Genomic DNA, 12,624 nt, shown 5'->3' with positions numbered 1-12,624 from the left:
ATATTACTAATGGTTAGTAAATTTCTATGTGTCCCTATGATGGGCAAGTGGGGTCTTTACCCCCATCTGGGCGCCCACCAACCCGGCAAGTGAGCCCAGCAGGGTACATGTTTCTGTGTAGTCCACACGGCGATCAATGACTAGCCAATTCGATATAGATTGCAGGCACGGTGACCACGAACTCGATACAGCACGCCTAGTGGATACCAATGACGACCACCAGGAAAGCACTGGACTTCCCAACGACTGAAGCGAGTCATAGTCTCGTGGATAAGGCTAGAGATAGACAAGCTTGATAATTTACTGTCGTCACTGGGGTTTGAACCCCCAAACCATGGAGTGGTAGCCATTGTCGCTAACCACTAAGCCACAACGGTGACTTTATTATAGTATTATTAGTATTATTAGTTGTTAGTTAATTAATTAACGTAGTATGCATTCATGAAGTATATCTCATTAACCCCGTTCAACGATATCTTGTTCAACGATATCCTGTCTAAGTTAATATCCCGTTGAAGACAAAACTTTAACAGTGTCCCGTTTCGAACAATCCCGTCGATTGGATTATTGATTGTTAGCTAACTAATATCTCATTGGAGCCATTTTAACAGCCCCGTTGTACTCCGCGTTACTTCGAAGACGTTACTGCAGTTGCCGGAAACAGGTGTATCGAACCTGGCATCTATTCGACGCGAATCTTCGGAAATATAGATCCGAGCAGCAGTAAGTCACGTGTAGCTACGTACGTTCTCACCCGGATAATCTGTTCCCCGTATATATACCAAGTCACGACGTCTGACTCTCGCCATTTCGACAGTACCGTTGAATCAGAATGTCGTCACTTCGAAGACGCTGCTGCCATTGCAACAGAGTGTCCCGTTTTGAAAATCCCCTTGTATATGCCGGTGCTGTCCAGCATGTCGGCGAGTCAGAAAGCCAGGGACAGGGCACTAATGGTCTTAGCCTGGAACTTCCAGACCAGAGTGCGAGCGAAGCGCGAGAACTCTAGTCTGGACCAAGTCGATACTAAAATGATTTTGGAAATAGCCTTCTAAGCCAATCAGCTCCTTATAGCCGGAATGTCGGTTGTAAATTCTGATTGGTTTAGCAGTAATTGGTTATGCTAAGTGAACTAGCGCTGATTGCGCGCGTGTGAAACCTGCGTGGGCGGTTAAGTCCACGCCAGAGCTGTGATGAAGACTCTGGTGCACGCACACATCTTAGTTTTAGTTTCAGCTTCAGTTCTTTGATATTTTCAAGCTTGCGGTGACAGGACATGCACAGCAGCGTCGCTAGACCATCACCTTTAACAACTGGTCGAGCGGCAGTCTCGCCAGTCGAGCGGTTAGACTAGCTAGCAGTTTGCCGAAGAATCGAAGAGTCGTGGTTTCATGCCGTCCACCAAGATATCACCGCAAACACAACAGACGTCTCTTCTTTGTTCGTGAGATCTCATGGCATTTACAAATGGTATGTTGATCTAGGTAAAACAATCCTACGCTGTTAGACTACCATTTAGCATCGCTATTGATAAATACTTCCGAAATCGTTTTAGTATCGACTTGGTCTAGACTAGAGTTCGCGCGCTCTCTGGTCTGGAAATTCGAGGCTACAATGGTCTCAGTGCCTGTGGTTGACGGGCCTTTTAAACGAGTGGCCACGGATATAGTGGGTCCACTCTAGTCTCGCGTAGCCAGACCCCTTTCCGCCGCGTCCTCCCCGGCGAAATAGGGTCTGGTGAACAGACTTTGATGTCGCTGTGTGCCGCGTAGCCAGAAATCGGCTATGTAGAGACCGGATTTGGTTTCTTAAACGCTTCACTAAAGACCAGACTGGTATGCAAGCAGTGCAATCCTATCTCATTCTCTTGTTTCGTAGAGAACAACTCGAGGACTGCAGCTCGAGTCGTTGCTGTTTGTGAAATCTGCATGTCTACAGCAACAATTAATTAACGCGGCCGCGGGAACGTTGACGTCGACAGGCTAGGCTTCCATCTCCTACGCAATCTGTCATGATCGACGTCGTACTTAGCGTTTGTGCGCTTGTGTCACAACGGAGACTGAATGCGAACGTACTCGATGTAAAGCAATGCACAAAACACGTGAGATGATTACCCAAACACAGAAAGACGACTCCTCTTGTTTCGATGACGTCAGCTCCAAGCCCTTCAATTCCAGTACCAGATATCGCTCACTGTGGACTGTCCGCGGTCGCTTTAGACGTCAAAACAGCAAACAGCATCGAGTGCGTTCGCATCCATTCAGTGCGTTCGCATTCAGTCTCCGTTGTGACACCAAATCCAGTCTTTAGATAGCCGATTTCTGGCTACGCGGCACACAGCGACATCAAAGCCTGTTCACCAGACCCCATTTCGCCGGAGAGGACGCGGCGGAAAGGGGTCTGGTTACGCGAGACTAGGTCCACTCGATCGCAGTCGCAGTGGGAATCGGTATATCCTGGTGCTGTGATTATACGACCCGGTATCCGGAAGCAGTAGTACTAAAAGTATGGAAGCAGTCCATGTGGCAGATCAAAGATCTAACTTTACTTCCCAATTATTGAAGGAGGTCTACAGAATGGTAAGAGTGAAGCCCCATTCGCACGAGTCCTTATCATCGGCAGACAGATGGACTTGTAGAGCGTTTTAATGGTACATTGAAAGGGATGCTTGGGCGGTTACCAAAGGAAGAGGTAGGCGATTGGGACAAGATGTTGCCCTATCTTTTGTTTGCATATCGGGAGGTGCCTCAAGCGAGAACCGGATTCTCGCCCTTTGAGTTGCTTTATGGTCGCAGAGTGAGAGGACCACTAGATATACTTAAGGAATCCTGGGAGAGAGACAAGAGATCCAGTGACAGTGCTGTTGAGTATGTTTTAAAGATACGAGAGCGCATAGCAGCCATGAGGATCATAGCTCATGAAAATCAAGTGGAGTCACAGAGGAAGCAGAAGTCATACTACGATCGCAGATCCAGAGACAGGTCATTCAAGGAAGGGGACAAGGTTCTGGTATTATTGTCATCATCCAGCAAAATGCTTGCAGCAGAGTGGCAAGGACCGTATGAGGTCAGTAGAACAACGGGTCCAGTAGACTATAAAGTAGACATGAAAGGTAAATGGAAGCGGCATCGAGTGTTTCACGTGAACATGCTAAGGGCATGGCATAGCCCTACGGGAACAAACACAATGGACGTTTTGGAAGCCATTGTTAAAGATGAAGGAGATCTACTCGAGGTTCCTACTAGTAACAGAGGACCAACTCACAGTAGTAGACGAACATCTCTCTGCCAAGCAACGTAGCGAGTTGAGGGTATCCTAGATAGAGATTCAGCGGTCTTCAGCGATCTACCTGGTCGTACAAGTGTTGTAGAATACCGAATTGACACTGGGTCCGCTAGACCAGTGCAGCAGAAACCCTATCGTACGCCCCGGTCTCAAGAGGGAGTGGTCAAGAAGGAAATCCAAAGGATGGTTGATCTGGATATTATTCAAGAGTCTCAGAGTGACTGGTCTTCGCCTGTAATTTTGGTGCCGAAATGGGATGGCTCTGTGCGATTCTGCGTACACTATAGAGAATTGAACAGTGTCCAAATTTGACGCCTACCCTATGCCTAGGATGGAGGGTGTCATTGACCAGTTAGGACCAGCAAGACTTGACAAGAGGCTATTGGCAGGTGCCTGTGAGTGAAGATTCCATAAAGAGGACAGCGTTTGTCACCTCCAGTGGACTGTACGAATTCAAGAGGATGCCGTTCGGACTGCGTGGTGCCCCGACAACGTTTCAAAGGCTGGTAAACAAGGTGTTGAGAGGCTGTCAGAGTTTTGCACTAGTGTATCTGGATGACATCGTCATATTTAGTGCTTGTTGCACCTGGAACAGATCCTCACACGCTTGTCAGAAGCGGGTCTGACTGCCAAACCAGAGAAGTGCCAACTTGGGGCACAGCAGGTTGTTTACCAAGGTTATGTGGTTGGAGGGGTCAGGTTAAACCAACTGAAGACAAGGTGCGGGTGATTAGAGATAGTACAAGGCCTTTCACCAAGAAGGATGTGCGGAGCTTTTTGGGTCTCACGGGGTACTACCGGAGATGCATACCTAGTTATGCCGACATTGCAGATCCTCTATCAGATTTGACGAAGAAGAGGCAATCAACATCGGAGGTCACGTGGAATGATGCACCGTGAGAACACATTCCAGAAACTAAAAGTAGCCCTCTGCACTTATCCTGTTCTGGCAAACCCAGTTTATGACCAACGCTTTGTGATACGCGCTGATGCTTCAGAAAGAGGAATCGGAGCCAAATTACTGCCATATGTGGGTGGGCAACGACGTACTATAGCGTTTCTAAGCAGAAAGTTACAGCCAAGAGAACGCAACTATTCTACCATCGAAAAAGAGTGTCTGGCAATAGTCTGGGCGATCAAGGGTACCCATATTTATGTCTATGGGAGAGAGTTTGACCTACAGACGGACCACGCACCTTGACGTGGCTGCACCGCATGAGGGAGAGAAACCAAAAGTTGGCAAGATGGAGTTTAGTGTTGCAGCAGTACCAGTTCCATGTTACCCACATTCATGGGAAAGAGAATCAGTGTGCAGATTGGCTGCTCAGAAGAGACTAAACTATTGTTACATTTGTTTAGTATAAACTCCGCGATAACGCGCAGTTTCTTAAGGGGGAGGTATGTAACGACAGAAAGTGTTAGAAATTAATATTAACGAGTTTTGAGGTCGCGAGCGCTGGAGACTTGTGTTGCAGTAAATTTCCAATAGATCGTTTGAGAATTGCAACGTTTTGTAACAACCCTCTACAGGAGCTTGCAGACAACGTATAATGAAGAACAGACTACAGTACTAAAGCGTTTCGTTTGTATTCGTTTGTCCTACATGCAGTTAATTCACACCATATTAGGTCGAGCATACATAGGAAGATGATAACGATTGTAATGCAGGTAACTCAAGAGCCTTTGGTGTGCCAGCTTCTTCATTTGAGAATTCTCATAGTCAGATTGAAGTAAAGTCCTTTCAGAGTGGGGAAGCTATAAGCAGAGAAGATAGAGCAAATAACAATGAATTCGTAACAATCACATCACGTCCTGAGTAAGAGACATACTTCAATAACGAGTCGATTATGTGTTAGTTACATACAATAAAAATTCAAAACACGAGCAAAAAATTTTCTGCAAATCTATTTAATTAAAAAGTTATATGTTTCAAACTTCAAAAGGCTGAACTGCCAGCACACAAACCATGACACACAAATCCTGCCAGAGTATCTAGATTTCTATAGAAGTACGCGTAATAAAAACAAAAATCATTTCCTTCATTTGTTAATATGTAGCAACAAAAACACAAACAAACAAACACACACACGCACGCCACGCACGCACACACACACACACACACTACTGTTAACATGACCACGCTATCCTGAGACATGGGAGAAAGCAACTCAGAATGTCATTGTTCTCTTCTAAAAGCTCTTCTGTACTGTTATGACCACGCTATCATGGGAGAAAGCAACACAGAATGTCATTGCTCTCTTCTAAAAGCTCTTATGTACTGTTAGTATACGTCCTTCTATATTCTGAACCACTGGTGACATTTATCAGTTTCTGCATCATGAAACTCTGCCACATGACGGCATTAGCGAGCCAAGATACTTAAAGCCAATCACACGTTCAAGTTTTTGTTGCCAATACGGGAGATAGTCTCTGTCAGATTCTGTCATCCATCATAATTTTTGGTTTTAGAGAAGCTTACTGTAAGTCCAGTCTGATACTGTTTTGTGATCTCGTTTGCAGCAGACTTCTACTCCTTCACGAGTAGAAGCTAGTAGGACAGCATTGGCAGAAAACATTACCGTACCTGCATGCTGCAGTTCTCTTCGTGTGCGGTCCTGGAGCGGGAAGCCTATGCACGGCAGTATTGCCGTCTCACTGAGCAACCGCCTGTGGACATAAAAGAGACCTACGGATGGCTAAAGGCAGCGAATCTTCCTGCTGCAACTGAGGCACTGGTTGTTGCTCCTCAAGACCAAGCTCTTCGGACTCGGTACTATGAGCGCAAGATTCTACATCATGTCAGTCCTACTTGCCGCATGTGCAGTGTAAGCCTGGAAACAGTCGACCACATTGCGGCAGGCTGTAGTGCTTTGGCACCGATAGACTACACTGATTGACACAATCAGGTGGCCTCCATCATTCACTGGGATGTTTGTCGCCATTTGGGGGTTCCAGTGGAGAGCAGATATGGTACTGGCATCATCCTGATAAGCTTGTGGAGACGGATGACATTGCTATGATGTGGGATACCACCATCCCCACTGCCAAGAAGATCAAAGCCAATCGTCCAGACATCTGTCTCAGAAATAAGAAGACAAACACTTGTCTTCTTATTGATATCAGCTGTCCTGCTGATGGCAACATTGGCAAGAAACATGCTGAGAAGTTGGCGAAGTACAGCGACTTGCGAGTGGAGATAAGCCGCATGTGGCATTGTCGAACACTGGTGGTTCCGGTGGTCTTGGGAGCTTTGGGCACAGTGCACGTAGGTATTCCACGGTGGCTGGACATTATTCCAGGTCATCACAAACAACAGCACTTACAGAAAACAGTGCTTCTGGGATCTACTGGGATCCTTCGTAAAGTCATGTCTTCTTTCTAGACAGCCGTGATGGTCTAAGTACTTCTGAAGCAGGGTTTGCTTCCGGTACTTGTAATAGACTTACAAACCAGACTGATCTGGTTGAGCACGACACATAAGCCACTATAGTCTAGTGGTTAGAGTTCTCGTTCTCTGACCATGATGGCCTGGGTTCAATCCCAGGTGGCGACAGCAATCTAGTGAAACGAGTCTGTTGTTTCTTTTTTCACTGTTTATTTGGCTATGTCTGTGAGAGCAGACTTGTTTCCGTTCATGGGGAGTTTCTGTGATCTGGCGTGGGAATCGTTAGGCTCGAGAGTCCAGCCAGTCATTTCCCCCTCGTGGAGGAGAAAGACTAGCTGGAGACATTCGCCACTCAAACAAACCGCCAACTCTCTATCCTGCAATCAGAGTGCCGTTCAATGTTTGTGCATCCTCGATCGGAATGCACGTCGTTATTGGCTCTTTGCTAATGTAATTTCGCTCTGACGCAAGTGCGCGTAGTCTCGACACGTGCCATCCAAGTCTACAAACAACAGGTCGAGTCTTCCCAGCTCTTCTCGTTGTCTGCGTCTCGTTCTAAGAGCGCTAGACTCAAAGTTTACCACAGAGGCCAACCAAAGGTCGACCGCATTGCAATGTACACAAATCATAGCTTTGCACGTCGCCCTGCGTTGAGTGCAAATACCAAGCTTTGTAGATGGTCTATTCGTTCAATGCATGCAACATACGACACCATGAGCGACTAGAAGTTGTTTTGCATGCGCTGCTTACTAGTCCTCCAAGTACAAAAAGACGACATGCAGGTGTAGCTCACACGCTAACGAAACGTGATATCAGATGGCAAAAGCAATTGACTACTCAGTTACAAATACATTACTAGAGAGCCAATAGCGATGGGCATTGCTATGTATAGGTTATCGCCCGCGTTCCAGAGCAATATCATATTCATTGCCCGAGCACTGTTTATTGCACGAGCTGTAAAATCTTTGGAGGAGAAATTTGAGATTTGTGTGTACACACACACGCACACACACACACACACACACACACACACACACACACACACACACACACACAAGAGCCATATAGGACCACGCCCCTTTCTGTTGTGCGACCGGATTAGAAGCCTCGCTACGCTCGGCGATAAGTACTCCAAAGATTAACAGCGATTGTCAGCACACGTCCACTATTTAGGTCAGTATCTGCTGGTAACAAACTGAGTTCTGTAGATATCTGGCCGTTCCTATCCTATGTTCTAGGTTTTCAGCTTCTTGAGGTCTGGAAATTTCCACGGGCTATAAGGCTTAATATAGCTATCATGTGGTCAAGCACAGTGAACTATACAATAAACCACTTTGTTTCTTTTGTGCCCGAGCATTCCATGACAACAGTTTGTGGCATGTCAGTGTAAGCAAACCTGCATCAAAGTATATGTGGGGCGGCACCATAAAATTGGAATGGGTGGAACCCAAAAATTTAGGGTGGGCGTGTTTATAACAATTTCCGCCATGCCTTACAAAAATCTTGGGGACACCCCTCGAAACCCGTAGTGCTAATGATGCAAGAGGATCATCAGTCTACTAATTACTTGGGAAATGGATCCTTTGCTAGTCACTGGTCTGTCTGGAGACCGCGCATCTATGGATGGCACTCTGGGTTCAGTTCAGTGCAGAGCTACTACGGAATCACCATCCCCTTGTGACTCTGTGGACTGTGATCTGATGACCACACGTCCTACTGTCTATTCCCCGTAAGTGTGAACTCGGAAGTGAGTAATGAAGTAGCGGTCACACCAGGTGTGCTCATTAGAGCACTAAGAGCTGCTCCAGTTGGACCATGTTACACCAATTATCTTAAATGGTGCCTGTTGCTGATCCGTTGGTCTTACAAGATAATTGGATAATAACCATTGCTCCACCCGTTTGTCCTTGATATATGCCCAAGTATTATCCTTCCGTTTCGTTTGTAGGAAGGGCTTAGATAATTTGATAAACAAAATGCCAGACCTAGCGGTTTCTAACGATACGAGATCATCACGAAAGTCCAAAAAAACAGCGGAGATATTGATGATTTTCAAAGTTCACACTTATGGGGAACAGACAGTAGTATAGCCTCTCGGCTAGAAAAGATGGCGACGCTGACTTCTCGAATCAGTTCAGTTCACTGCCAGACAAAGGACGGTCTTTCACTTGATGGTAATGCTGCTGTAGACCCTGTGCTCTGTCGGGAGTTTCTTGATGAGCTACAGAAAGTCAGGCAAATTCCTATCTGTGAGAGACAACGCCTTCCAACGATCTCTGTGAAGAGTGTGACCCTGAAGCTTATTGATGCTCTTTATGCAATCATCAATTTAGTGAAGGGTGAACCAGATATGAGTGAAATCAGTTACGTGGTGTCCACTGCTGCTTCACTAGTGTCCAAAAGGCGGGGCTCAAACTTAACAAAGATGGCGAAGTCTTACTAAATCTCAAACACAGACATGGAGACGAAGACTGGACATGGAGATTCTTGCACTTCGGCTGGCGATATCTCTGTTGCGGGAAATTAGGAGGGGCTCATCTAGCATTTGTTTGTTACAAGAGCTCCAACTATTCCGGCATCAATTAAGTATTCCTCGTTCGGAGACTTGTGAGGTCACCATAAATCGGCTGAAAATGGAACTGCAGTCCAAGGTCGAGCGATCTAGGAGGCTGGAGAAGAATCGTAAGAGACTTCGCCATAATGGTTTGTTTCAATGGGATACTCGACGGTTTTTATAGGGAACTGGGTAAGCGGACTATGCAGATCACTTCCCCACCATCCAAGTCTGAGATGGAGCAGTATTGGGGTGATATGCTCGTAACTGAAGTGTGTCATAATGAGTCTGCCTTCTGACTGAATTCATGAAGCGTCCATCCGATGGTGAGACGTACTGGACAGCTGAGCAATGGCCACCTATCTCAGGCGATGAGGTCACATTGGGTCTCAAGAGAATAGAGAACTGGAAGTCTCCTGGACCATATCAGGTTTACGATTTCTGGATCAAGCTCATCACGTGTCTTCACGATGACTTGACTCGTAACTACAACCTCTTGTTTCAGGACCCGAGCTCTGTGCCCAACTGGTTATCTCAGGGAACAACCACCCTGATACCTACAAATGACAATACTAACCAGGCCAAAAATGACCGGCCTATAACATGTCTATCTATCTTCTACAAGACCCTTACCTCAGCTGTCAGACAGAGGATTGCAGGGAATTTGCTTCAGGGAAACCTCATGACATCGGAGCAAAAGGGTTGTCAGCAGGGTTCCTTTGGTGCAAAGGATCAGCTGTTGATTAACAAACTGCTTATCGAGGACTCTAAGACCAGGCACAGCAGCTTGAGCATGGCTTGGGTGGACTACCAGAAAGCCTATGACAGTGTGCCACAGAGCTGATTACTCCGATGTCTTCAGCTACATAAGATTAGTCCAGTCTTGTGCAGGTTCCTGTCACGTGTGATAAAGAGTTAGAAGACATCGATGGTACTTTCCTACGGGAACGATGCCACCAAGAGGAGGCTCATGCGGATCAGGCGAGGTGTTTTCCAAGGTGATTCACTAGCTCCTCTTCTCTTCTGTATTGCTATTAATACTCTCAACGTGGAGTTACGCAGAACTGGTTACCTGGATGAGCACTAAGCGTGGTGAGACTGCCAAATGTCAGTTTGTCATTCATCTACTCTAACATGGATGATCTGAAAGTTGTTGGCAGAAATCCTGATCAGTTGATTACCTTGGTAGCAGCTATGATCCCTTCATGCAAATGGTACTGGAGTGTGATGCTAGGAGGTCTTCTCATTCAATCCAACGCATGGCCCGACAGTTTACTGTACAGCTGCAGGGAAGTCTCTCTAAGGAAAACAAGTCGCACAGCTTGCATGTAAGTAGGACCATCCTGTGTGATGGAGTCTTGAAGCAAACGCCTCAGACAGACGCGAAATATTCCTGCACGTGCAGCAGTTCTCTTCGTGTACACTCCTGGAGCAGAAAACCTATGCATGGTCAGTATCGCCATTTCACTGAGAAACCACCTGTGGACATGAAAGAGACCCACAGATTGCTGAAGTCATTGAATCTTCCTGCTGCAACTGAGGGACTGGTTGTTGCTGCTCAAGACCAATGCTCTTCGGACTCGATATTGTAAGTGCAACATTCTGCATCGAGATGTCAGTCCCACTGACGCTTGTGCAGTGTAGGCCTGGAAACAGTTGACCACATTGTGGCAGGCTGTAGTGCCTTAGCACCGATGGACTACACTGATCAACACAATCAGGTGGCCTCCATTATCCACTAGAACATTTGTTGTCATTTTGGGGTTCCAGTGGAGAACAGATAGTACTGGCATCCTGATATGCTTGTGGAGACAGACAACATCAATATTTTGTGTGATACAGCCATCCCTACTGCTAAGAAGACAAATACTTGTCTTCTTATTGATATCAGCTGTCCTGCTGATGGCAACCTCACCAGGAAACAGGCTGAGAAGTTGACAACATACAGAGACTTGCGGGTAGAAGTAAGTCGCATGCGACAGTGTCGGACACTGGTTGTTCCAGTGGTGTTGGGAGTGTTGGGCACAGTGCACGCAGGTATTGCACAGTGGCTGGACGTTATTCCAGGTCATCACTACCTCCAGCACTTACAGAAAGCAGTCCCTCTTGGATCCAGTCGAATTCTAAGTAAAGTCATGTCCTAGACAGCCATGATGGTCTAAGCACCTCTGAGGCAGGATTTGCTTCCGGTGCTTACAAGAGACCATATGAACCAGACTCCTTGGTTTGAAGGTTCAAACTCCACTGACAACAGCAAATTATGAAAACTTGTCTGTCTTTCTTTCTCATGTTTTTCTAGCTTTGTCTGTAGGACTATGACTCGTTTCAGTCGTTGGGGAGTTTCTGTAATGACCGTTTTCCTGGTAGTCATTGATATCCACTATGTGTGCTGTACAGCACCGAGTTTGTGGTCACCGTAATGCCTGCAATCTATTTCGAATTGGCTAGTCATTGATCGCCTTGTGGACTACACAAAAACATGAACCCTGCTGGGCTCACATGCCGAGTTGGTGGGTGCCCAAGACCTTACTTGCCCATCAATGAGGGGCATAACGACACACGCACGCACGCACGCACGCATGCACACCACACACACACACACACACACACACACACACACACACACACACACACACACACACACACACACATTTCTATCACATCACCACAGTAATGCAGTTCCCACAGGGGGCAGGGCAGACTAACACACAACACACAGCTAAGTGTACAGTATCTACACAAGACAAACTACCTCTACCTCCCTAACCCCTACTACAACATTCTTAATCGTAACGTTTGTCAACCACCAGAAAAAGAAGACGTTTTACTTAAGCCAGTTATTGAATGAAATGCCCTTTGTAAGAACTAGAACTTCAATTTTAACTTCTTCATTCTTTCCACTGATTCTTGAAATGTACCTCCCAAGCAGTTGCAAATTGATTCATTCCTCCTCATACCCAATCCTCTTCTCACATCTTTTCTCAAAGCCATATTGATCATCCTCTTCACATCCGTTTTCTCCAAATCCCACAAATGACATCCAATGACATGATGGGAAACAACTGTCGATCAACTATCTCCATCCAAACCTTTCGAGATTCACACAGACCTCCAATTTTTCCCAGCAAAAGGTGTTACAACACTGAAAAATTTTCTAACTCTTGCTTCCACAGAGACTTTGCCATTGTCCATTATATCACAATTAAGTGTGATATGATACTGTATTCTTGAAGGGAAGAAAACTTCCAGTTACAGTCAGTTTTGGGTTTACCAATGGCGGGCAAACACAGTAGATACTCTTTTGCTGTTAAAATTAAACCCTTTTATGCAAACAAAACAAGGAACACACATCCAGCATCTTCCTTCATTCCATGAAGTGTAGGTGACAGCAAAGTCACAT

The 12,624-nt window shown here is 46.1% G+C and overlaps 1 protein-coding gene across 1 annotated transcript in view; it reads right to left on the bottom strand.

Moving 5' to 3' along the window:
* Positions 1 to 2,819: 2,819 nt before the first annotated feature.
* LOC134193484 (cilia- and flagella-associated protein 61-like) overlaps positions 2,820 to 12,624 on the bottom strand; it is a 46,701-nt gene continuing 36,896 nt past the window's right edge. The window contains exon 19 of the mRNA XM_062662311.1: positions 2,820 to 5,040. Coding sequence (XP_062518295.1) covers positions 4,900 to 5,040 — 141 coding nt within the window. The 3' untranslated portion in view covers positions 2,820 to 4,899. The remainder of the gene's footprint in view (positions 5,041 to 12,624) is intronic.

This window comes from Corticium candelabrum, chromosome 17 (genome assembly GCF_963422355.1).
Source record: "Corticium candelabrum chromosome 17, ooCorCand1.1, whole genome shotgun sequence".
Lineage (NCBI taxonomy): Eukaryota > Metazoa > Porifera > Homoscleromorpha > Homosclerophorida > Plakinidae > Corticium > Corticium candelabrum.
Note: the sequence above shows the minus strand (reverse complement) of the source record. Positions and strands in the feature narration are given on the sequence as shown.